Source organism: Ranitomeya variabilis, chromosome 1 (genome assembly GCF_051348905.1).
Source record: "Ranitomeya variabilis isolate aRanVar5 chromosome 1, aRanVar5.hap1, whole genome shotgun sequence".
Lineage (NCBI taxonomy): Eukaryota > Metazoa > Chordata > Amphibia > Anura > Dendrobatidae > Ranitomeya > Ranitomeya variabilis.
In genome coordinates this window covers 970,989,690-971,015,099 of record NC_135232.1, presented here as the reverse complement: position 1 = coordinate 971,015,099, position 25,410 = coordinate 970,989,690, and the positions used below count along the sequence as shown (strand labels likewise).

At 43.1% G+C, this 25,410-nt stretch overlaps 1 protein-coding gene across 3 annotated transcripts in view; it reads right to left on the bottom strand.

The window, feature by feature from the left end:
- Positions 1-25,410, bottom strand: part of TMEM131L (transmembrane 131 like) — a 161,739-nt gene that overhangs the window by 99,897 nt on the left and 36,432 nt on the right. For 2 of the 3 annotated variants that reach the window (XM_077279362.1, XM_077279361.1), the window contains exons 4-5: positions 1,945-2,007; positions 101-224 (exon numbers count right to left, since the gene is read on the bottom strand). In XM_077279362.1, the coding sequence (XP_077135477.1) occupies positions 101-224; positions 1,945-2,007 (187 nt within the window). Of the gene's footprint in view, positions 1-100; positions 225-1,944; positions 2,008-18,107; positions 18,158-25,410 lie in introns of those variants that run through there. The other variant, XM_077279363.1, reaches the window with a different exon arrangement.

The window sequence follows — 25,410 nt, the reverse complement described above, 5'->3', positions numbered from 1 at the left end:
CTCGCCCTAAGAGCTGCTACATAGAAGATGCGTGCCAAGAAAAGCTAAATGTTTTGGCTCTTATCCAGTACATAGTTTCCAAAAGCACATCCACACTCACCATGCTATGCACAGGAGACACATGGAAACTTCTACCACTTGTAAACACGGAGTTCACTTCAATATCTGCGTCCCTGCTAGGGTTGAAAGCACAGAATGACTGCACTTTGGGGAGACCCACCAACCTGAAAAGTAAAGTAGACACATTATTTTTCTTGTTCCCATTTCAGCATTCAAAACTCTTGATGCATGTTACAATTTCAAAACATACACACACGTGCGTGTGTGTGTGTGTGTGTGTGTGTGTGTGTGTGTGTGTGTGTGTGTGTGTGTGTGTGTGTGTGTGTGTGTGTATATATATATATATATATACATACACAGCTTAGGTTTGTGATTTATACTGGACGTTCATCAACAGTCTGGATACAGGTGTATCCACTTTTCCATTGAGAGCAGGACTAGCTATGCATGGGATGACATCTTTCGAATGAATGAAGCGCAAACACATGACAGCTTGAAAAGACAGGAGAAAAAGTCTGTAACTAGGAAAAAGTTGCAAACATTGGAAAAAGAATGAAGAGTGTAAATTACAGCCTGGCACCGTCATCCTTATGTGAAGAAAAAGGCTTTTTACTTTTGTAGGGGAAAAAAAAAACTTGTCTCTATTAGCCATTATTTCAGAGAAACAATTATGTGAAATTCTTCTATTACTTTCAAATAAATCTGTCCCCAAAACTAGGCTAGAATGTAGTAGAAAGCAACAGCATAAGGTATTGAAAGCAGAGTGTACCAAGTAATTAGTCGCGTATTTCATATAGGCTTTATAGGCAGAGATTAACCGTATTTTGGTGAAGAAGAGGAGAAAAAAATAATTTTTTTATGTTAAATGGGGTCTGTCTTATAAATCATATGTCCCTCATCCTGGTATCTATAAAACCCCCATCCTGGCACACTGCCCCCGTGTGCTGCTGGCACCCTGCCCCCGTGTGCTGCTGGCACACTGCCGCCCCCCTGCTAGCACACACATGGCCCCCCCAGTCACTACATGCCCCCCTGCAGGCACACACATGATAATATATCAAAGCTCTGATTATGGCTCCGTGCTCTCAGTTCCTCGGTTGCGCTTCCTGTTTCCCGGGCATCGGATCATGTGACTTGGGCATACAGTGATGACATCACTGTGCTGTGCCGATCACATGATCGAATGTCAGCACAGACCCAGGAAGAGCCACGGGGGAACTGGGAACACAGCCATTATCAGAAGGTGCGTTAAGCGTTTGTTATTTTATCATGTGCCTGCCAGCAGGGGGCATATAGTGACAGGAGGTTCATGTGCGTGCCAGCAGGGGGCATATAGTGACGAGTGGTTCATGTGCGTGCCAGCAGGGGGCATACAGAGTGACCGGGGGGGCATATCCATGATGGGAGGGGGGAGAGTGCATGCACATGCAATATGCACCATTCCCATTAACCAACTCGGCGCAGCTTCAGCACTGAGGTGATGGACAGCGGGTGCAGTGAATATTAAATGAGGCTAATGAGCGGAATATTACATGAGGCTAATGAGCAGGAGCACATGACCTCCCGCTATCTCTGCAGCTGCAGGCAGCCCACTCCAGCCCCCTGACACCACTCCAGAGCCGCCCCCCTCATCTACAGTACAGCACACAGATTCGCATTATAAGACGCACCCCCCCACTTTGCCCTAAAATTTGGGGGAATAAAAGTGTGTCTTATAATCCGAAAAATATGGTAACTAGAGAAAGTTCTGCAAGTGACCTGTGTCTCTGGCTCTATGACACAGAATGATTTAAGAGTTATTCCTATACAGATTTGAAGAATGTTACTATTTAAAATAAATACCAAAAATAAGTACTTCTTGAAGTGCTCTAAATGTATACTCACTGGGCTCCAAAATCCAGGACAGAGGGCTGGAGATGCAGGGCCTTCCCACTAGGCCTTCCAATACTGGCAAGAAAAAAAAACAACAACGGAATAAATAAGTAAAAGGAATTCACATAACTTAGCTGTCAAAAAAGAGAGAAAGGTATAATAGGCTACATGGGATACTTAAAGGGAACCTGTCACCACGTTTTTGGAAGATGGGATAAAAATAGCGTTAAATAGGGGCATAGGTGGGCGTTACATTAGTGTGTTTGTTATGCGTTTATTACCCACCTAAGTTGCCGAAATACCTTTGCAAAGTCTCCGTTTTCGCCTGTCAATCAGGCTGGTCTGGTCAAAAGGGCGTGTTGTCTTCCCCCAGATTTTGCGTAGTTTTCCGTTGGTGGCGTAGTGGTGTGCGCATGCCCAAGGTCCCGAATCCTCTGCCAGGGGATTTAAAAGAGCGCGCTGTTCGTTATTTTATTGGTGATCGGTGGGCGCGGCCATCTTCCTTTGGCCGCGCGTGCGCAGAAGCGGCGCTCTGCTGGCCGCGGCTTCAGGAAAATGGCCGCGGGATGCCGCGCGTGCGTAGGTGGATATCGCGGCGGCCATTTTCCTGAAGCCGCTGCCAGCAGAGCGCCGCTTCTGCGCACGCGCGGCCAAAGGAAGATAGCCGCGCCCACCGATAACCAATCAAATAACGAACAGCGCGCTCTTTTAAATCCCCTGGCAGAGGATTCGGGACCTTGGGCATGCGCACACCACTACGCCACCAACGGAAAACTACGCAAAATCTGGGGGAAGACAACACGCCCTTTTGACCAGACCAGCCTGATTGACAGGCGAAAACGGAGACTTTGCAAAGGTATTTCGGCAACTTAGGTGGGTAATAAACGCATAACAAACACACTAATGTAACGCCCACCTCTGCCCCTATTTAACGCTATTTTTATCCCATCTTCCAAAAACGTGGTGACAGGTTCCCTTTAAGACAAGGAATATCTGTAAGAGGTATAATAGGCTACATGGGCATCTTAGACATGGAATATATGTAAGAGGTATAATAGGCTACATGGGCATCTTAGACATGGAATATATGTAAGAGGTATAATAGGCTACATGGGCATCTTAGACAAGGAATATATGTAAGAGGTATAATAGGCTACATGGGCATCTTAGACAAGGAATATATGTAAGAGGTATAATAAGCTACATGGGATACTTAAGACAAAGAATATCTGTAAGAGGTATAATAGGCTACATGGGCATCTTAGACAAGGAATATATGTAAGAGGTATAATAGGCTACATGGGATACTTAAGACAAAGAATATCTGTAAGAGGTATAATAGGCTACATGGGCATCTTAGACAAGGAATATCTGTAAGAGGTATAATAGGCTACATGGGCATCTTAGACAAGGAATATCTGTAAGAGGTATAATAGGCTACATGGGCATCTTAGACAAGGAATATATGCAAGAGGTATAATAGGCTACATGGGCATCTTAGACAAGGAATATATGTAAGGCTACGTTCACATTTGCGTTGTGCGCCGCAGCGTCGGCGACGCAACGCACAACGCAAATGTGAACGCATGCACAACGCAGCGTTTTTTGACACATGCGTCCACTTTTGCATGGTTTTGGGCGCAGAAAAAACTGCAACTTGCTGCGTTCTCTGCGCCCTGACGCATGCACCACAGCGACGCATGCGTCACAAAACGCAAATGCAACGCATGTCTATGCGCCCCCATGTTAAATATAGGGGTGCATGACGCATGCGGCGACGAACGCAAATGTGAACGTAGCCTAAGAGGTATAATAGGCCACATGGGCACCTTAGACATGGAATATATGTGAGGGGTATAATAGGCTACATGGGCATCTTAGACATGGAATATATGTAAGAGGTATAATAGGCTACATGGGCATCTTAGACATGGAATATCTGTAAGAGGTATAATAGGCTACATGGGCATCTTAGACAAGAAATATATGTAAGAGGTATAATGGGCTACATGGGCATCTTAGACAAGGAATATATGTAAGAAGTATAATAGGCTACATGGGCATCTTAGACTTGGAATATATGTGAGGGGTATAATAGGCTACATGGGCATCTTAGACATGGAATATATGTAAGAGATATAATAGGCCACATGGGCATCTTAGACAAGGAATATATGTAAGAGGTATAAAAGGCTACATGGGCATCTTAGACATGGAATATACAGTCATGGCCAAAAGTATTGACACCCCTGCAATTCTGTCAGATAATACTCAGTTTCCTCCTGAAAATGATTGCAAACACAAATTCTTTGGTATTATTATCTTCATTTAATTTATCTTAAATGAAAAAACACAAAAGAGAATGAAGCAAAAAGCAAAACATTGTTCATTTCACACAAAACTCCAAAAATGGGCCAGACAAAAGTATTGGCACCCTCAGCCTAATACTTGGTTGCACAACCTTTAGCCAAAATAACTGCGACCAACCGCTTCCGGTAACCATCAATGAGTTTCTTACAATGCTCTGCTGGAATTTTAGACCATTCTTCTTGGGCAAACTGATCCAGGTCCCTGATATTTGAAGGGTGCCTTCTCCAAACTGCCATTTTTAGATCTCTCCACAGGTGTTCTATGGGATTCAGGTCTGGACTCATTGCTGGCCACCTTAGAAGTCTCCAGGGCTTTCTCTCAAACCATTTTCTAGTGCTTTTTGAAGTGTGTTTTGGGTCATTGTCCTGCTGGAAGGCCCATGACCTCTGAGGGAGACCCTGCTTTCTCACACTGGGCCCTACATTATGCTGCAAAATTTATGGGTAGTCTTCAGACTTCATAATGCCATGCACACGGTCAAGCAGTCCAGTGCCAGAGGCAGCAAAGCAACCCCAAAACATCAGGGAACCTCCGCCATGTTTGACTGTAGGGACCGTGTTCTTTTCTTTGAATGCCTCTTTTTTTCTCCTGTACACTCTATGTTGATGCCTTTGCCCAAAAAGCTCTACTTTTGTCTCATCTGACCAGAGAACATTCTTCCAAAACGTTTTAGGCTTTTTCAGGTAAGTTTTGGCAAACTCCAGCCTGGCTTTTTTTATGTCTCGGGGTAAGAAGTGGGGTCTTCCTGGGTCTCCTACCATACAGTCCCTTTTCATTCAGACGCCGATGGATAGTGCGGGTTGACACTGTTGTACCCTCGGACTGAAGGGCAGCTTGAACTTATTTGGATGTTAGTCGAGGTTCTTTATCCAACATCCGCACAATCTTGCGTTGAAATCTCTTGTCAATTTTTCTTTTCCGTCCACATCTAGGGAGGTTAGCCACAGTGCCATAGGCTTTAAACTTCTTGATGACACTGCGCATGGTAGACACAGGAACATTCAGGTCTTTGGAGATGGACTTGTAGCCTTGAGATTATCATGCTTCCTCACAATTTGGTTTCTCAAGTCCTCAGACAGTTCTTTGGTCTTCTTTCTTTTCTCCATGCTCAATGTGGTACACACAAGGACACAGGACAGAGGTTGAGTCAACTTTAATCCATGTCAACTGGCTGCAAATGTGATTTAGTTATTGCCAACACCTGTTAGGTGCCACAGGTAAGTTACAGGTGCTGTTAATTAAACAAATTAGAGAAGCATCACATGATTTTTCGAGTGGTGCCAATACTTTTGTCCACCCCCTTTTTTATGTTTGGTGTGGAATTTTATCCAATTTGGCTTTAGGACAATTCTTTTTGTGTTTTTTCATTTAAGACAAATTAAATGAAGATAATAATACCAAAGAATTTGTGTTTGCAATCATTTTCAGGAAGAAACTGAGTATTATCTGACAGAATTGCAGGGGTGTCAATACTTTTGGCCATGACTGTATATAAGAGGTATAATAGGCTACATGGGCATATTAGACATGGAATATATGTGAGGGGTATAATAGCCTACATGGGCATCTTAGACATGGAATATATGTAAGGGGTATAATAGGCTACATGAGCATCTTAGCCAAGGAATATATGTGAGGGGTATAATAGCCTACATGGGCATCTTAGACATGGAATATACACTCACCGGCCACTTTATTAGGTACACCTGTCCAACTTCTTGTTAACACTTAATTTCTAATCAGCCAATCACATGGCGGCAACTCAGTGCATTTAGGCATGTAGACATGGTCAAGACAATCTCCTGCAGTTCAAACCGAGCATTAGTATGGGGAAGAAAGGTGATTTGAGTGCCTTTGAACGTGGCATGGTTGTTGGTGCCAGAAGGGCTGGTCTGAGTATTTCAGAAACTGCTGATCTACTGGGATTTTCACGCACAACCATCTCTAGGGTTTACAGAGAATGGTCCGAAAAAGAAAAAAAATCCAGTGAGCGGCAGTTCTGTGGGCGGAAATGCCTTGTTGATGCCAGAGGTCAGAGGAGAATGGGCAGACTGGTTCGAGCTGATAGAAAGGCAACAGTGACTCAAATCGCCACCCGTTACAACCAAGGTAGGCCTAAGAGCATCTCTGAACGCACAGTGCGTCGAACTTTGAGACAGATGGGCTACAGCAGCAGAAGACCACACCGGGTACCACTCCTTTCAGCTAAGAACAGGAAACTGAGGCTACAATTTGTACAAGCTCATCGAAATTGGACAGTAGAAGATTGGAAAAACGTTGCTTGGTCTGATGAGTCTCGATTTCTGCTGCGACATTCGGATGGTAGGGTCAGAATTTGGCGTAAACAACATGAAAGCATGGATCCATCCTGCCTTGTATGGAGCATCTTTGGGATGTGCAGCCGACAAATCTGCGGCAACTGCGTGATGCCATCATGTCAATATGGACCAAAATCTCTGAGGAATGCTTCCAGCACCTTGTTGAATCTATGCCACGAAGAATTGAGGCAGTTCTTAAGGCAAAAGGGGGTCCAACCCGTTACTAGCATGGTGTATCTAATAAAGTGGCCGGTGAGTGTATGTAAGAGGTATAATAGGCTACATGAGCATCTTAGACATGGAATATATGTGAGGGGTATAATAGGCTACATGAGCATCTTAGACATGGAATATATGCAAGAAGTATAATAGGCTACTTGGGCATCTTAGACATGGAATATATGCAAGAGGTATAATAGGCTACATGGGCAGCTTAGACATGGAATATATGCAAGAGGTATAATAGGCTACATGGGCATCTTAGATATGGAATATATGTAAGGGGTATAATAGGCCACATGGGCATATTAGACATGGAATATATGTAAGAGGTATAATAGGCCACATGGGCATCTTAGACATGGAATATATGTAAGAGGTATAATAGGCCACATGGGCATCTTAGACATGGAATATATGTAAGAGGTATAATAGGCCACATGGGCATCTTAGACATGGAATATATGTAAGGGGTTTAATAGGCCACATGGGCATCTTAGACAAGGAATATATGTAAGAGGTATAATAGGCTACATGGGCATCTTAGACATGTAATATATGTAAGAGGTATAATAGGCTACATGGGATACTTAAGACAAGGAATATCTGTAAGAGGTATAATAGGCCACATGGGCATCTTAGACATGGAATATATGTAAGAGGTATAATAGGCTACATGGGCATCTTAGACATGGAATATATGTAAGGGGTTTAATAGGCCACATGGGCATCTTAGACATGGAATATATGTAAGAGGTATAATAGGCTACATGAGCATCTTAGACATGGAATATACAGTATGTGGATCATAGGGAATGAACACCTTCCTTATAAACAGATGAATACTATACTCCCTATGCTTATTAGGTGGGGAATGAACATGGAATATCTGCAAATAATAGAGGAATGAACACATTTCTTATAAACAGATGTATATTATATTCCCTGCACTTGTTAGGGGGGGAATGAATGGCAATGTGCGATAACAAATAATTGCCTCCAATGCAGCAATGTACTCTGAGGTAAATGACTTCCCATCCATGGAGGGGGAAGGGCATCAACATTGAGGGATAATTCACATGCGATTCTGTACTATATACCACGTTCCCACACCTATACATGTGGTTGGTAATTAACCCTTCCTTCCCTTTTCACACTCTTATGGAGTCAATCCTAATGTGCATATTAGGTTGTTCAGCTAAACTTATGCCTATTAGGCCTATTCTAACATTTTCAATACACTGATAAAACATCCTATAATGTACACCACATGTACTTACATATGTGCTGGGAGTCCGCATATTGGCTGCATATTCTGATTATTCTATATAATTTCAGGCTGTTATATGAAATTTAAAGAGCCGGATTTAATTTATTTGTATGAATCACATTCATCTAGGTAATTATCTGCTAGACCGCATTGGAATTTTTGTTCTTCCTTTTTGTCACATGAATTGTCTATATGTGTATCTGTTTTTTAGTGTATATCTGATGAAGGTCAGGGAGACCGAAAAGTTAAAATTTGTCTATGCACAATCCTTGGAGCGTGTACATTACTCACAATTAACAGTGCTAGAGTCCACTATTTATATATATATAAAAAAAAAAAAAAAAAAGGGTTGGGACCCTATCAGTGCACCTACCTATCCAAAAGGAGTGCCGTAGTTCTTTATATTTTTATATACTGTTATATACTTTAAGTTTGATTAGAGCCATTGACAGAAAAGTGTATCAGACATATAATACATTCCAATCCATGATCAAAATCCGAGATATATCCAACTGTGAACATGAGGTCATTTTAGAGCCGCCAATATTATGAATGTGTGTCAGACAAACGATAGGTGTGTCAAGAAGCTTAGGGCAGAAAGTCTGCCATGGTACACAGCACGGTAACTGCCACCTGCGTGTGCGTGTCACAGGGAGAGGTCTGAGCCAGGGCCGTACAGAACGACAGACATCGGATCTGGCTCTAGAAAGGGATGTACTGCTTATACTCCGCGGAGACACCAAATTTACCAATTCCAAAACTCATAAAACAAAGCGTCGTCCACATCTGACACATTTATGGCATACTGAAGGTATATGCTGTACGTCTCAAGATGGCTGGACCATCATTGTAAATACATCATTGTAAACACACACCTGTACTTTGTATCTCCCCCACCTCATTGTAGATTGTAAGCTCTCACGAGCAGGGTCGTCTTATTTTGCTTTAATTATTGTATTGTTAAAGTTGTTACTTATGACTGTTGTGTTTTAAACTGTTAAACTGTAAAGCGCTGCGGAATATGTTGGCGCTATATAAATGAAGATTATTATTACAAATATAATAGGTGCTAATTAGTGTTGAGCAAGTATACTCGTTGCTCAGGTTTTCCAGAGCACGCTGAGGTGGTGTCTGAGTATTTGTTAGTGCTCAGAGATTTAGTTTTTGTTAATGCAGCTGCATGATTTACAGCTGATAGCCAGCCTGAGTACATGTGGGGGTTGCCTGGTTGCTAGGGAATCTTCACATGTATTCAGCCTGTCTAGCAGCTGTAAATGTTTCAGCTGCGGCGACGAAAACTAAATCTCCGGGCACTAAGGCTATGTGCACACGTAGGAAGGGTCCTCTGCGGGTTGTCCCGCAGCGGATTTGATAAATCTGCAGGGCAAAACCGCTGCGGTTATCCCTGCAGATTTATCGCGGTTTGTCTTGCGGTTTCCGCTGTGGGTTTACTCCTGCACTTGTTTTACTATTGATGCTGCATATGCAGCATCAATAGTAAATTAGTAATGTTAAAAATAATAAAAAAAATGGTTATACTCACCCTCCGACGTCCCGATCTCCTCGGAACTGCACGCGGCGGTCCGGTTCCAAAGATGCTACGCGAGAAGGACCTTCGTGACGTAATGGTCAAGTGACCGCGACGTCATCGCAGGTCCGCGCGACAACGCAGCGGTTTACAATCTATGCTCACCATGCGGGAAGTAAGCGGATCAATGCATTCCTATGTGTGCAGAATCACCGCGATTCCGCACAAAGTAGTGACATGCTGCGGATTGTAAACCGCTGCGTTGTCGCGCGGTTTTTTCCGCAGCATGTGCACAGCGTTTTCGGTTTCCCATAGGTTTACATTGAACTGTAAACGCATGGGAAACTGCTGCGGACCCGCAGCTGCATAAACGCTGCGGATCTGCAGCAAAATCCGCAACGTGTGCACATACCCTAACAAATACTGGACCCGAGCAACAAGTATACTCACTCTTCACTAGTGCTAATGCCACTTTTGAGGACTTGACCCTGTCAGGAGCCTGGGGACCCCCTATGTCCCTGTTCACATGCCAGAAAGGAAGAGACCACGCACTTCCCAGTGCTGGTTATATGAGTTGCCAAAACATAAGTCTCTCATTGATCAAGTAAATGACAATTGAAGGGGTCTTCCAATCTAATGAAAACTGAGGAAAGATTTTATACTTGTAAGGTAGCAAACTATGCAGGTAAATTATAATATATATCTATATATATATATCTCTACATATATATCTCTATATATATATATATATATGTATCTCTATATATATCTATATATATATATCTATATATATATATATATATATATATATATATATATATATATATATATATATATCTCTATCTATCTATATCTCTATCTATCTATATCTCTATCTATCTATATCTCTATCTATCTATATCTCTATCTATCTATATCTCTATCTATCTATATCTCTATCTATCTATATCTCTATCTATCTATATCTCTATCTATCTATATCTCTATCTATCTATATCTCTATCTATCTATATCTCTATCTATCTATATCTCTATCTATCTATATCTCTATCTATCTATCTCTCTCTCCACAATGAACTCGCTAACCAGTCTTAAAAAAAAAAAAAAAAAAAGTTTGACAAATGCGGCTAGTGGTTAAAATGTACTTTACTATCTACTGTATTTCGATTCTGAAAGCCAACACTAATGGTGTGAATTTTCATAACGATTTGATGTACACTGACATTATATACATTTGTTTCTTTTCACTTGTATATATTTCTGGCTTTGTATTCACTTGAAATTATGTCACTATGACAGGAGTGTTTATTTTAAAGGGAACCTGTCACCTGAATTTGGCGGGACCTGTTTTGGGTCATATGGGCGGGGTTTTCGGGTGTTTGATTCACCCTTTCCTTACCCGCTGGCTGCATGCTGGACGCAATATTGGATTGAAGTTCATTCTCTGTCCTCCGGAGTACACACCAGCGCAAGGCAATTTTGGTGTCATCTTTTATTCAGCTCTTTCCTTCACACCCCACATAAGAACACTAGCCCACTCCTGTCACTTATATCTCAAAAACAACTTTAGGGTATGTGCACACGTTGTGGATTTGCCTGTGGAATTTTCTGTGCAGATTCTGCATATCTTGGCAGAAAACGCAGGTCAAAATCTGCGCGATTTTGTGCGTTTTTGTCGCGGATTTACTGTGGATTCTGTGCGGATTTTATGCGTTTTTACACCTTCGGATTTCTATTATGGAATGGGTGCAGAAACGCTGCAGATCCGCACAAATAAATGACATGCTCCTTTTTTCCATTGATTTACATTGCACTGTAAATCACTTGCGATCTGCGAAAGATATATATCTTGGTACCGTGTTAGCCAGTGGATAGAAAAATATACTGAGGACTCTCAATTCTAAATATTTTGCGGATCTGCAGCATTTCTGCGCGGAAAAAAACGCTGCAGATCCGCAGGAAATCTGCAACGTGTGCACATACCCTTAGAATTAGACCTTTTCTTACCTTTGACTCTGCAAAAACGCTTACTGTGGCTCTTATTAATACTTGTCTGGACTATTGCAACTCTTTACTAATCAAGTCTCCCTCCTGCTAATCCATCCTGAATGCAGCAGGTAGGAACATATTCCTTTCCAACCACTACACCGATGCCTCTACCCTGTGCCAGTCATTGCACTGGTTGCCCATCTGATACAGAGTCCAATATAAACTTATCACTGTCGCCCATAAAGCGCTCCACGGTTCAGCACCACCAGCCTACATCTCCTCCTTCCTCTGTCTACCACCCTACGCGTGCCTTCCGTTCCGATGACTTAAAACTAAAATTGTCAATAATCCGAGACCTCCCATTCTAGTCCCCACGACTTCTCGTGTGCTGCGCCAGTTCTTTGGGATGCACTAGCCAGGATAATTCAATTAATTCCCAAACCCACAGTTTTAGGCGTAACCAGAAAACCTATTTCTTTAGCCTGGCATATCGCCCCGCCTCACTTATCTAACTATTGCCTGTTTGGCTCATACAAAATTTCCTTTAAAATCATGACTCTCATAGTATCTGATCACACCCTCCATGCACTTAATAGCCCTCTGCAAGCAGGTTAGTTCTGATGCTCCATAGGCTTACACTTTAATCTCATGCCCAATGCTTTTTTTTTTTTTTTTTTTACTCCACAAAAACCGACCTGCTTGTAATACACACAACTATATCAATAAAGTTTTGTAAAAACCAAATACCAGGAAGTATCAACAACAAAGCAGATTTATTTCAAAACTGAATTGTCCAAAAGATATAAAAAAAAAGTTAGAGCATCAAAAATGCAGTAACGCATGTAAAAAAAAAAAAAAAAAAGCTCAAAAACGCAAAGAAAAAAAGAGCAAGCACCATAATTTATCTAAAATAAGCAAAAATGCTGCAGAAAATCTGCAACATCAAAAACTAAACTTACCAAATACACATCACAAAAGCATTGCCTTAAAGGGAATCTGTCACCTCAAAAACACTATTTAAACTAACCATAGTCAACATTTATTACGCCAAAGGGTATCATTTTTTGCAGGGGTGAAGTCCCCCTTTTGACCATGTGGTGAGTTTTAATATCGTTTTTAAGGTGACAGACGCTCTTTAAGTATGGTAAAGGTAGCACTATTTCTTAACGCTATCTATCAAATGTACACGCAGCATAGATTAAAGATGGTCTATTGTGGTGGGGCTTCTTAGAAGTATGTTGTGAATTGCTACGTAGATAAAAAAAAACAATGAATTTATGGGAAACCTATCCTTACTTATGTCTAAACTGCTACCATTTTCAAGAAGTGCACTTGTTATAACTGGGAGAATTCTGGTTTACATCCAAAACTAACATTTACAAAGGTTGTCCAGGCTTAAGCTACACGTCTGCAGTCACTTTATGTGACTGCAGACTTGAGAATCCTCACATGGTGCAATGCACGCTGTGAAGACTCTCTGGTGCTGGCAATTTACATACTTATGGCCACATTCAGACTAGATGGGTGCTTGCTGAATACAAGTGAAGTGAGCGAGGTTGGAAGCAGTCTAGTCGGAATGTGTCTGAGAATATGCATATTACATACCTGCAGTAACATGACCACCGGCTCCTGCCGTCGGCACCGGAGAATCATCACAGTGCGCAGAGTGACTACAGACTTGTAGCTTAAGCCCAGACAACCGCTTTAATATAAACCTAATGCTGAGTATTTGCTATATTGGCAACAATTCATCAGCCTTAATCTCCTAGGAATAAAACACTGGTGACAAAAATCATCAGACCATTCAGATCACACAGGATTTACTATACTTACCAGAACAATTACGGTAAGTATTTACAGATATTCAGCAGCTTTGATTCACTTTCAGCAAACAGAGATTTTGACAACTGTATAGGAATGACATACAAGGTCTAGTAGAAGATTATACGGATACCATGACTAAATTTACAGAGAAAACATCAGAGCATAAAAGTTACGGTAAATAAACTAGAAGTACCTTGTTAGGCCATGTTCACAAGTGGCGGTTTTTACCGCGGAACCGCAGCAGTTTCCATTGCGTTTACATTTACATGTAAACCTATGGAAACCGCAAACCGCTGTGCACATGCTGCAGAAAAAAACGCGCAGAAACGCAGCGGTTTATATTCCACAGCATGTCACTTCTTTCTGCGGAACTGGAGCGGTTCTGCACCCATAGACCTCCATTGTGAGGGTCAAACCCGCAGTAAAACCCGCACATGAAAAAATATCTGCAGGTTTTCTGCGGTTTTGGGTGTAGAAACCGCTGCAGCAGGAAGTGCGGGGAAGCGGGAGGAAGTGCGTGGGCGGAAGTGCGTGGGCGGAGTGTGACCGTCAGCATGGAGGCATGTATGTGAATGTGTGTGTGTGTGTGTATGTATGTGAATTCTGTGTGTGTGCGTCTGTCTGTGTGTGTGTGTGTGTGTGTGTGTGTCCCCATGCGACCATAGTGCCACCCAATTGTGCCAAGTCGCTGTATGGGACTACTACTCCCATCCGATATTAGGATCGGAGAGTTGTCCCTGTGTCCGGTGACTTAGCACAATTGTCAGTAAAACACATACATACAATACACATACAATACACGTAACATACATGACAGACATTACATACACCATATAACAGAGTATATACTCACCATACAGCACACTGGTACGCGAAGCCCTCGGTCCCCTAGGGAAAAAGTCCAAAAAAAATAAACCAAATCCATACTCTCTGTCCGCAGAATCCAATACCGAGTGTCCCACGCCGATCGCTTGCTCTCCGGTGATACACTAACAAGAGCGAAGCTCCTAGCAGTGTATCGCATACTTTACCGGAGTTCAGTGGCTCCGGCGTCTCTATTTACGGCAGTACAGCTGCGTGTGAACTTTCACACGCAGCACTGCCGTAAAGCGAGAGTACCGGGGTCAATGAACGCCGGTAAACTCTCTCGCATGCGCAGTAACACACGGACAGGAGCCATAGCTCCTGTCAGTGTGTTGCTGCAGCCGTGGAGAGCAGACACATCTCCGGATGTGTCTGTTCTCCATGGCAGATCGTCGTGGGACCCTCATTGGATTTCTGCGGACAGGGCCAGGGAGTATGAATTTGGTTTGTTTTTTTACTTCTTTTGCAGGTCGAGGGTCTTCAGATGGATTGAGCGTATAATAAAGGGTTTGTCAAAAAGTGGGTGTCTTTATTTCATTAAAATATTTTTTTCTAGTGTCTGGGGGTTTTTTTTTAACCCTTTAATAGGATTAATAATGGATAGGCGTCTTATTGACGCCTCTCCATTATTAATCTGGCTTAATGCCACCTTACAATAGCAAGGTGATATTAACCCCTTATTACCCCATATCCCACCGCTACACGGGAGTGGGAATAGAGGGGTTAAGTGCCGGAATTGGCGCATCTTTTAGATGCGCCTTTTCTGGGGCGGCTGCGGGCTTCTATTTGTAGGCGGGGGGGGGGGGGCAAATATCCATGGCCCCTTTCCTAGGCTATGAATATAAGCCCACAGCTGTCTGCGTAGCCTTTTTGGCCTAAAAATATAGGGGGACCCAACACTTTTTTGGGGGGGCTCTCCCTATATTTGAGAGCCAGAAAGCTACGCAGACAGCTGTGAGATTAATATTCATGGCCTGGGAACAGCCAGGGGTATTTTAACCCCTTCCCAGGCCAAAAATATTGGCCCACAGCTGTCTGCCTAGCCTTTCTGGTCTAAAAATATAGGAGGACCCTACGCAATTTTTTTCTTCGGGCCCCCCTGTAGTTTAGAGCCATAAAGGCTACGCAGACATCTGTGGGCTAATATTCCTAGCCTGGGAACAGCCATGGGTATTTTAACCCCTTCCCAGGCCACAAATATTGGCCCACAGCTGTCTGCTTAACCTTTCTGGCCTAAAGATACAGGGGGACCATATGTCATTTTTTTGGGGTCCCCCTATATATTTATTTAACCTTTTAATAGGATTATTAATGGATAGGTGCCTTATTGACGCCTCTCCATTATTAACCAGGCTTAATGCCACCTTACAATAGCAAGGTGGCATTAACTCCTCATTACCCCATATCCCACCACTACACGGGAGTGGGAAGAGAGGGGTTAAGTGCCGGAATTGGCGCATCTCATTTTGATGTTTTCACAGGGTTGGACAAGGAAATTACATCATGTGTTTTTTTTTCCCACTGCAGTTCAAGCTTTATTTGTGTCAAAAACACAGACAATCTGCAGGGAAAAACGCATCAAAAACCGCACTAAAAACCACATCAAAAAACACACCAAAAACGCACCAAAACACACCAAAAACCGCACCTGCGTTTTCTGCCAAGATCTGCGTTTTTTAGTGCAGAAAAATTTGCAGGAAAATCTGCAACGTGTGCACATAGCCTTACTATCCCAGTGGAAAAAAAAAAAATTGTATTTGTTGCAGAATATATGTAAAAACCAAACAGCATCAAATTACTCAGCTGGACTGGCAGATCGCCAACAGCAGTGAAAGGGAAAACAGCTGCATAGCGGCTACGGCTCTGACCAAACCAGCGGTAACCATGTATTAAAGGGAGAGCTTCCCCAGCAATAACAGTTAATTGCCCAGGGTTATAGTAGACAAATCCGCGACAATCAGATGATCAACCAGGTGTACGGATAAAGAATACACGAACAGATATATTGTTCATGTAATACATACTGCCTCCATCATTTTATAATGTACTTTCTTTGTGATTGAACATGGAGCGATCATCCCATTTCATTGCTTTAGTAAATTGGAGGTCATATGAGATTACAATGAAGACACATTCCAGATAACAGACTGTGTATTAATAGTACAGATGGATAAGCTGTAATGTCTTTACTGGGGACGTCTGTTCTTCCCACTATTACCCAAGGCTCCTATGGAACAGTCTGCTACCAGGTAATAAAAGAACATTACTGTGCAATTAGCACCTGCAAGTTCTATTCATTTTCTGACATTGCTCACACCCACTGGTCTAACACGGGAAGCTACATCAGAATAAATGCTACCAAAGGAGTATTCCGCAGGAGTACATTGTACTGTGCAGATCCAAGCAACACGTCAGTGGCTCCAAGGGGCGGTCTCCCAAGAACATCTATCACTGGAGGTCCCCACCACTAATCACTACAAAGAGGGTCCTCATTCCTACTGACAGTACGTACTGTTCTGTTGTGATCAGGAGTTTAAAAGGAGAATTTCATCACACATACTATAAAGCTGAAAGGGGTTTTCCCACAAAAAGTATATTATAATTAATAGGTCTTGGAACAATAAGTTCCGCAATTGGATGTGTTAAAAAAAATGTTTCTGTGCCGAAATAATCTTCTAATATATGTTTCCCTGCTATGTAATGTTGTTTGCTATCATTTATGTCCAGAAAACTGCTCTAGTCCATGGTAGGCACATAAAACAGCTCCTGGTCAGAGGGAGATGCATAAGTCACTTATGAAAAGCAAGTATAGAGACAAAACAGCAAAGGCTCACAGCTGCTACTTCGGAGGTAACACATTTCCCTGTTTTATCGTTTTATCACAGGAGTGAATGTCTCTGCTGTGTCACCAGTCCTGTGAGCTAATCATGAATTAAGTCAATTACATAAGCTCAGCAGCCGCTGATTTATGCGGAGCTCAGTGCTGGAAGATGCAGCAGAAACTCATGCGTTAAGGGTTAAGGTGTACTCACTTATCATAAGTGATGATGCTTCCCTCCCAGCCACAGTCAGAGACGGCCAATACACAGACAGCAGGGGCACATTTATAAGATTATCTCAGCACATGAACATTTTATTTAAATCACGTCCAGTTGTGGAAATTATTATTCCAAGATCTATTGATTAACTCCTTTCTGTCCTCAGAGGTACTATTCCGTCCGAGGACAGAACACCCCCCCCCCCCCGCTTTAATGTGGGCTCCGGCAGTGCGACCGCATAAAAGCCGGGACATGTCAACTGTTTTGAACAGCTGACATGTGCCCGCAATAGCGGCGGGTGGAATCATGATCCACCCGCCGCTATTAACTAGTTAAATGCCGCTGTCAAACTGACAGCGGCATTTAACTAGCGTTTCCGGCCATCGGATCAGAAATGCGAGCATCGCTGACCCCCGTCACGTGATCAGGGGTCAACGATGTTTCAGCATGACAACCGGAGGTCTCATGCAGACCTATATGGCTGTTGATGCCAGCTTGCTGTGAGCGCCACCCTGTGGTCGGAGCTCATAGCAATGCTGCAATTCCGCTACATAGGAGCGATCTGAGCATCGCTCCTATGTAGCAGAGCCAATCGTGTTGTGCCAGCTTCTAACCCCCCAAGGAGGCTATTGAAGAATGGTAAAAGTACAAAAAACTAATGTTTTTAAAAATATGAAATAAAAAATATAAAAGTTCAAATCATCCCCCTTTCGCCCCATTCAAATTAAAACAATTTTTTAAAAAATCAAACATACCAAATATGTGTATCACCGTGTTCAGAATCGCAGTGTTCAGAATCGACTGTTCTATCAAAAAAAAAAAAAGGATTAACCTGATCACTAAACGTAGTCGCGAAAAAAAAAATTAAAAACGCCATAGAAAATGTTTGGGTTTTTTTTGTTGCCGCGAAATTGCATTAAAATGCAATCACGGGCGATCAAAAGAACATATCTGCACCAAAGTGGTATCATTAAAAACGTCAGCTCGGCACACAAAAAATAAGTCCTCACCCAACCCCAGATCACAAAAAATCAAAAAATCAAAAAATGGAGATGCTACGGGTAACGGAAAATTGAACAATTTTTTTTATTCTTTTTTTTTTTTTTTTTTTTTCTTTTTTTTTTAAGCAAAGTTTGGAATTTTTTTTACCACTTAGGCTACTTTCACACTAGCGTCGTTTGCAATACGTCGCAATGCGTCGTTCAGAAGAAAAAAACGCATTCTGCAAAATTGTCTGCAGGATGCGTTTTTTCCCCATAGACTTACATTAACGACGTATTGCCACACGTCGCAACCATTGTGCGACGGTTGCATCGTGTTTTGGAGGACCGTCAGCACAAAAATAGTAAGGCTACTTTCACACTAGCGTTTTTTTGCATAGGTCACAATGCGTCATTTTTGCAAAAAAACACATCCTGCAAAGTCGTCTGCAGGATGCGTTTTTTCCCCATAGACTAACATTAGCGACGCATTGCGACGTATTGACACACGTCGCAACCGTCGTGAGACGGTTGCGTCGTGTTGTGGCGGACCGCTGGCCGCAAAAAACGTTACATGTAACTTTTTTTTGTGCCGACGGTCCGCCATTTCCGACCGCGCATGCGCGGCCGGAACTCCGCCCCCACCTCCCCGCACCTCACAATGGGGCAGCGGATGCGTGGAAAAACAGCATCCGCTGCCCCCGTTGTGCGGCGCTTGCACAGTATGCGTCGGTACGTCAGGCCGACGCAGCGCGAAGGCCCCGTACCGACGCTAGTGTGAAAGTAACCTTACATGTAACTTTTTTTGTGCGTCGAGTCCGCCATTTTAGAGCGGCCTTGCAATGGGGCAGCGGAAGCGTCATAAGACTGCTTCCGCTGCCCACGTCGGGCATTTATTTCACAGCATGCGTCAGTATGTCGGCCCGACACACTGCGACGGGCCCGTACCGACGCTAGTGTGAAAGCAGCCTTAGATAAAAAATAACCTAGACATGTTTGGTGTCTATGAACTCGTAATGACCTGGAGAATCATAATGACAGGTCAGTTTTAGCATTTAGTGAACCTAGCAAAAAAGCCAAACAAAAAAAAAGTGTGGGACTGCAGTTTTTTTGCAATTTCACAGCACATGGAATTTTGTTCCCCTTTTTCTAGTACACGATATGCTAAAACCAATGATGTCGTTCAAAAGTACAACTCGCCCTGCAAAAAATAAGCCCTCACATGGCCATATTGATGGAAAAATAAAAAAGTTATGGTCATTAAGGGGTTAAAACATACTTTGTTTGTGGGCAAGCCCTTGAAAGGCAACCTGACTGCTGCCAAATTCTGCCGGATCCACAGGCACCATGTATCATACACTGACAGTATGATTTCAGCCAGATGGGTTTGATTCTGAAATGCTGAAGCCACACGGAAGACAAGTCTGTCAGAAGGGTTCCAGCTTCTCATTGCCCACTAGCCATGCGTGCCAATCTCTCCCTGCAAGCATTTCTGGAGTAAATTACGTCACTTGGTGTAGCTTTCATGAATAGAACGACCTGGGAGCTGCTCATGTTGGTGTAGTTGGCCGGGACTGGCATGAAAGTGCTAAAAGTCACAACTTCCGAGTTCTAAATTCTGGCATAAACACCTTAATGAATTGACCTCATAGACTTGTAGGGAATAATGTTGCTATTTAAAAATAAAGAAAAAATTCTGACATTGCCACCTCCCTCCCTAGAATCTGTGACATTTCCATTAGCAAGCTAATCAAAAGAAAAGCTATGGCTGCCTTTAGAGAAGAAGTGGTTCTCAGGGCTCCCATACAGCGCCCACAAATCACAGACGTGGCCATTGGATCGAGTCCTGCAAATCACTTCCAAACAACCGTAAAGTCTCCTAGAAGTATGTATGCCACGCTAACCAGTGCGAAAAGAGCCTAAAGGTACCTTCACACGAAACGACTTTGTAACGATATCGCTAGCGATCCGTGACGTTGCAGTGTCCTGGCTAGCGATATCGTTTAGTTTGACACGCAGCAGCGATCAGGATCCTGCTGTGATATCGCTGGTCGCTGAATAAAGTTCAGAACTTTATTTGGTCGTCCGATCGCCGTGTATCGTTGTGTTTGACAGCAAAAGCAACGATACCAGCGATATTTTACACTGGTAACCAGGGTAAACATCGGGTTACTAAGCGCAGGGCCGCGCTTAGTAACCCGATGTTTACCCTGGTTACCAGCGTAAAATGTAAAAAAAACAAACAGTACATACTCACATGCGTCCCCCGGCGTCCGCTTCCCACACTGACTGAGCGCCGCAAAGTGAAAGTGAAAGCACAGCGGTGACGTCACCGCGGTGCCCTGCTACTGCCGGCGCTCAGTCAGTCAGTGCAGGAAGCGGACGCCGGGGGACACGAATGTGAGTATGTAGTGTTTGTTTTTTTTACATTTTACGCTGGTAACCAGGGTAAACATCGGGTTACTAAGCGCGGCCCTGCGCTTAGTAACCCGATGTTTACCCTGGTTACCCGGGGACCTCGGCATCGTTGGTCGCTGGAGAGCGGTCTGTGTGACAGCTCTCCAGCGACCAAACAGCGACGCTGCAGCGATCAGCATCGTTGTCGCTATCGCTGCAGCGTCGCTTCGTGTGAAGGTACCTTTAGTTGTGACTGTAGACACCAAAGCACCAGTAACTGTTGTAGCTTCCAGACATTCAATCACAACTTGACAGTTAAAAGGGTGGTCACACAGTTTTCACTCCTCGTTAGTCTCTTCACTCTGGCGTAATTTTGGTGTCTTCTCGTCCTGTGGGCAGGAGCAGCATATTCCATGAAAGTAGGAAACAATTACCGTGACCAGTCAGCCTGTGGCCACCACCTTCCTCACACACAATCCCCGCGATCACCGTAATGTCCATCTATATGACATGTACCGCATTTGTCCATTTCATATCCATATCTACCTCATACTTATCTTCCATCCATCTCGCTCGTCTCCACTTGTTACACCTCTACCACGCAGGGTCAGCCTCTTCACCTAACAGTGACGCTACTGAGCACATCTCTCTACTGACAGGATTCAATTCACAGAAGCAGAATAATGCACGATTATAGATGAAATGTAATTGCAAAACCATACATTATTTTTAATTGATGTACATCACAAATACACTTGCCATCGCACACTATTGAGCTTTAAACAATACTTTTTGTGAGACAACCCTTTAATTCCTTGGCTTGCTGCAGTAACAATGCATAAAACGGCTTACAGGTGCTGTTCCTGTAGGTCAGGGCGTAAATTCTAATTTAGTGATTATTCATGGTTTGGCAAGAATTTTATAACACCTAAGGGTATGTTCACACCTGCTATATCTTTACAGATACACATGCCATATTTTTAGAGGAGTTTATTAAAAATTTGCTACAAAAATTTTCAACATGCCAATTTGCAAGTGGCAATTTTTGTGCCGCAATGCCCCCTAAAATCACATACCTTTTATTGGTGTAAACCTACTTTGTATTCTGGTTGGATAGGGCTGCAACCCGGATCAAATATCCCTGCCTTGACTTTCCCAGCTTTTTACATTTATTCAACTCGCTTGAAATGTTCTTCACATTTACGTTCAGAAAAAGTGAAATTCAAAAAAATTTGTGCCCCATTTCCACTAGCTGATTTCTGTCCGTAAATTAATGCGCCAATCAACTATATGGAAGTCAGTTAGTGCTTGCACGTGGCCTTGTTTCATACAGGATGACAATTATATGGCGGCAACATGATCGTAAATAGGATTGTTCTGTCCCCGTATAGCATGTATGTTGTCGGCAGAAGATCCGCAACGGGCGATGTGCTGCCAACCATGATGATGTGATGACCTGTATGAATAGAGCCATTAGCAGAGAAAGTGCTTTTCAGTGCAAATAGGCCTTTACATAGGAGTAGATACCATAACCCAGCGGTAACAAAATGCATATTGCTTGTGCCATGTAACCAATTTCCCATTGCATTTTCAGACTATAATCAGACTTTTATGAGCTTCTCACAGGAAGTTAGAGGGATACATACTACAAGGTTAAAAAAGGTGAATATTTTCTCCTGCAGCTGCATTCATGGAAAGAAGGGAAATCGCAACTGAAATAACAGTGGAGGCTCCGATGTTCTCCACACTTTCAACATTTTTTCCATAACAAACTCCAAGAAAAAAAAACATGGGTCTGAGAGAGTAAGTCAGACACTTAACATAAAGCCAAAAGTCTCCTGACACATCTCCAGCACAAACAAGATGGCATAAACATTTCATGAGACAGAAGACAAGAATACTATACAATTTCCACCCTCCTCCGTGTTTAGCATTTGCACACAGTTTGCAGCCCAGGCAGCTCTGGGTCTATGTGAACGGATAACACATGGATGACCAGACGTCAGGAAACAAGATGTCTAATAAAAAAGAAAAAAAAAGCCAGTATGTAGGAATTTGTTTTTGTTTGTTTTTTTTACAAAATTATGTGTGTAAATGTACTACTGTACCATAAATTGTCACACTTATTCAGATATAAAATGATCCAGATAAGTAAAGAAAAACTATTTTGGCCAGTCAAAGGGGTTTTCCTGGCTGCAGGGTTTTGTTGTTTTTTTAAATACTAGTTGACCCGTGTGAAATTTTGGAACATTGGTTGTCGGGGGCGCAGGCAATTTCAGGAAAATTAAGCTGGTCAAACGTAAATGTATTTAATGAGAAGATGAACACAGAGAGGTATGTGTCACTGACATATGTACACTGCTCAAAAAAATAAGGGGAACACTAAAACAACAGAATATAACTCCAAGTAAATCAAACTTCTGTGAAATCAAACTGTCCACTTAGGAAGCAACACTGTTTGACAATCAATTTCACATGCTGTTGTGCAAATGGAATAGACAACAGATGGAAATTATTTGCAATTATCAAGACACACTCAAAGGAGTGGTTCTGCAGGTGGGGACCACAGACCACATCTCAGTACCAATGCTTTTTGGCTGATGTTTTGGTCACTTTTGAATGTTGGTTATGTTTTCACACTCGTGTTAGCATGAGACGGACTCTACAACCCACACAAGTGGCTCAGGTAGTGCAGCCCATCCAGGATGGCACATCAATGCGAGCTGTGGCAAGGTTTGCTGTATCAGCGTAGTGTCCAGAGGCTGGAGGCGCTACCAGGAGACATAGAAGGGCAACAACCCAGCAGCAGGACCGCTACCTCAGCCTTTTGTGCAAGGAGGAACAGGAGGAGCACTGCCAGATCTCTGCCAAATGACCTCCAGCAGGCCACAGATGTGCATGTATCTGCACAAACGGTTAGAAACCGACTCCATGAGGATGTTCTGAGTGCCCGACATCCACTGATGGGGGTTGTGCTCACAGCCCAACACCGTGCAGGACACTTAGCATTTGCCACAGAACACCAGGATTGGCAAATTCGCCACTGGTACCTTGTGCTCTTCACAGATGAAAGTAGGTTCACACTGAGCACGTGACAGACGTGACAGAGTCTGGAGACGCCATGGAGAGCGATCTGCTGCCTGCAACATCTTTCAGCATGACCGGTTTGGCAGTGGGTCAGTAATGCTGTGGGGTGGCATTTCTTTGGAGGGCCGCACAGCCCTCCATGTGCTCGCCAGAGGTAGCCTGACTGCCATTAGGTACCGAGATGAGATCCTCAGACCCCTTGTGAGACCATATGCTGGTGCGGTTGGCCCTGGGTTCCTCCTAATGCAGGGCTATGCCAGACCTCATGTGGCTGGAGTGTGTCAGCAGTTCCTGCATGATGAAGGGATTGAAGCTATGGACTGGCCCGCCCGTTCCCCGATTGAACACATCTGGGAAATCATGTCTCGCACCATCTACCAAAGTGACATTGCACCACAGACTGTCCAGGAGTTGGCGGATGCTTTAATCCAGGTCTGGGAGGAGATCCCTCAGGAGACCATCTGCCGCCTCATCAGGAGCATGCCCAGGAATTGCAGGGAGGTCATATAGGCACATGGAGGCCACACACACTACTGAGCATCATTTCCTTGTCTTGAGGCATTTCCACTGAAGTTGGATAAGCCTGTAACTTCATTTTCCACTTTGATTTTGAGGATCATTCCAACTCCAGACCTCCTTGGGATATTAGTTGTGATTTACATTGATATTTTTTAGGTTTTATTGTTCTCAACACGTTCCACTATGTAATGAATAAACATTTACAACTGGAATATTTCATTCAGTGATATCCAGCATGTGGGATTTTAGTGTTCCTTTTATTTTTTTGAGCAGTGTACATAGACTGTATATATGTTTTCATGAATATTTGAGCCCATGGATCCATTATATGTCCATTTTGCAAGCCGGTGAGAAAATCTCGCCATACGGATGTCACACGGATGCTTACATGCGAGAAAATCACATCCTCGCACTGCACACGGATGACATACAGATCACTGTTCAGGGAACATTTCTGCAATTGTCATCCTTGTAAAACGGACCGATTTTTTATACGTTGTGTGTGACTCCAGGCTAAAGGAGATCCCCCAACATTAAAATACCATTTTGTTTACCAACTGATCACAAGGGGTCCAATTGTTAGGACCCTGCAAAAGAATAGGGGCAGCAGCATTTTTATTCCCCTCCACAGCAGCACTGCCATCTATCTGCAGTGTAGGGAAGTGCAACAGAGCCCTATGTATGAGAACGGAGCAGCTCCCTGTACAGCAGTGCCACTTTGACAGTAAAAATGACTAAGGAGAATTGACCCCATAACTGAGCGTATTTACACCATTGTATGATAACTGGGAATATCCCTTTAAAAAAAATAAATAAAAGTAATATCTGCAGATTACCGGTATTTTACCTTTTTTTTTTTTTCCTACAGTTGGATTTTTTTTTTTTTTTTTTTCCACATTTTTGCAAGGTTGTTTCCACCACTCTCTCCCATTGCGAAACAACGTACAGTCTGAGTTATGTCAACGCTGCAGTTTTTTACTTGGAACCAGAGGTGACTCCAGGTCACCAATAAGCTGCAACCTTAGAAGGAAGATAGACTTTTCAATGACTGTCCAATAATACCGAAAATCTGATG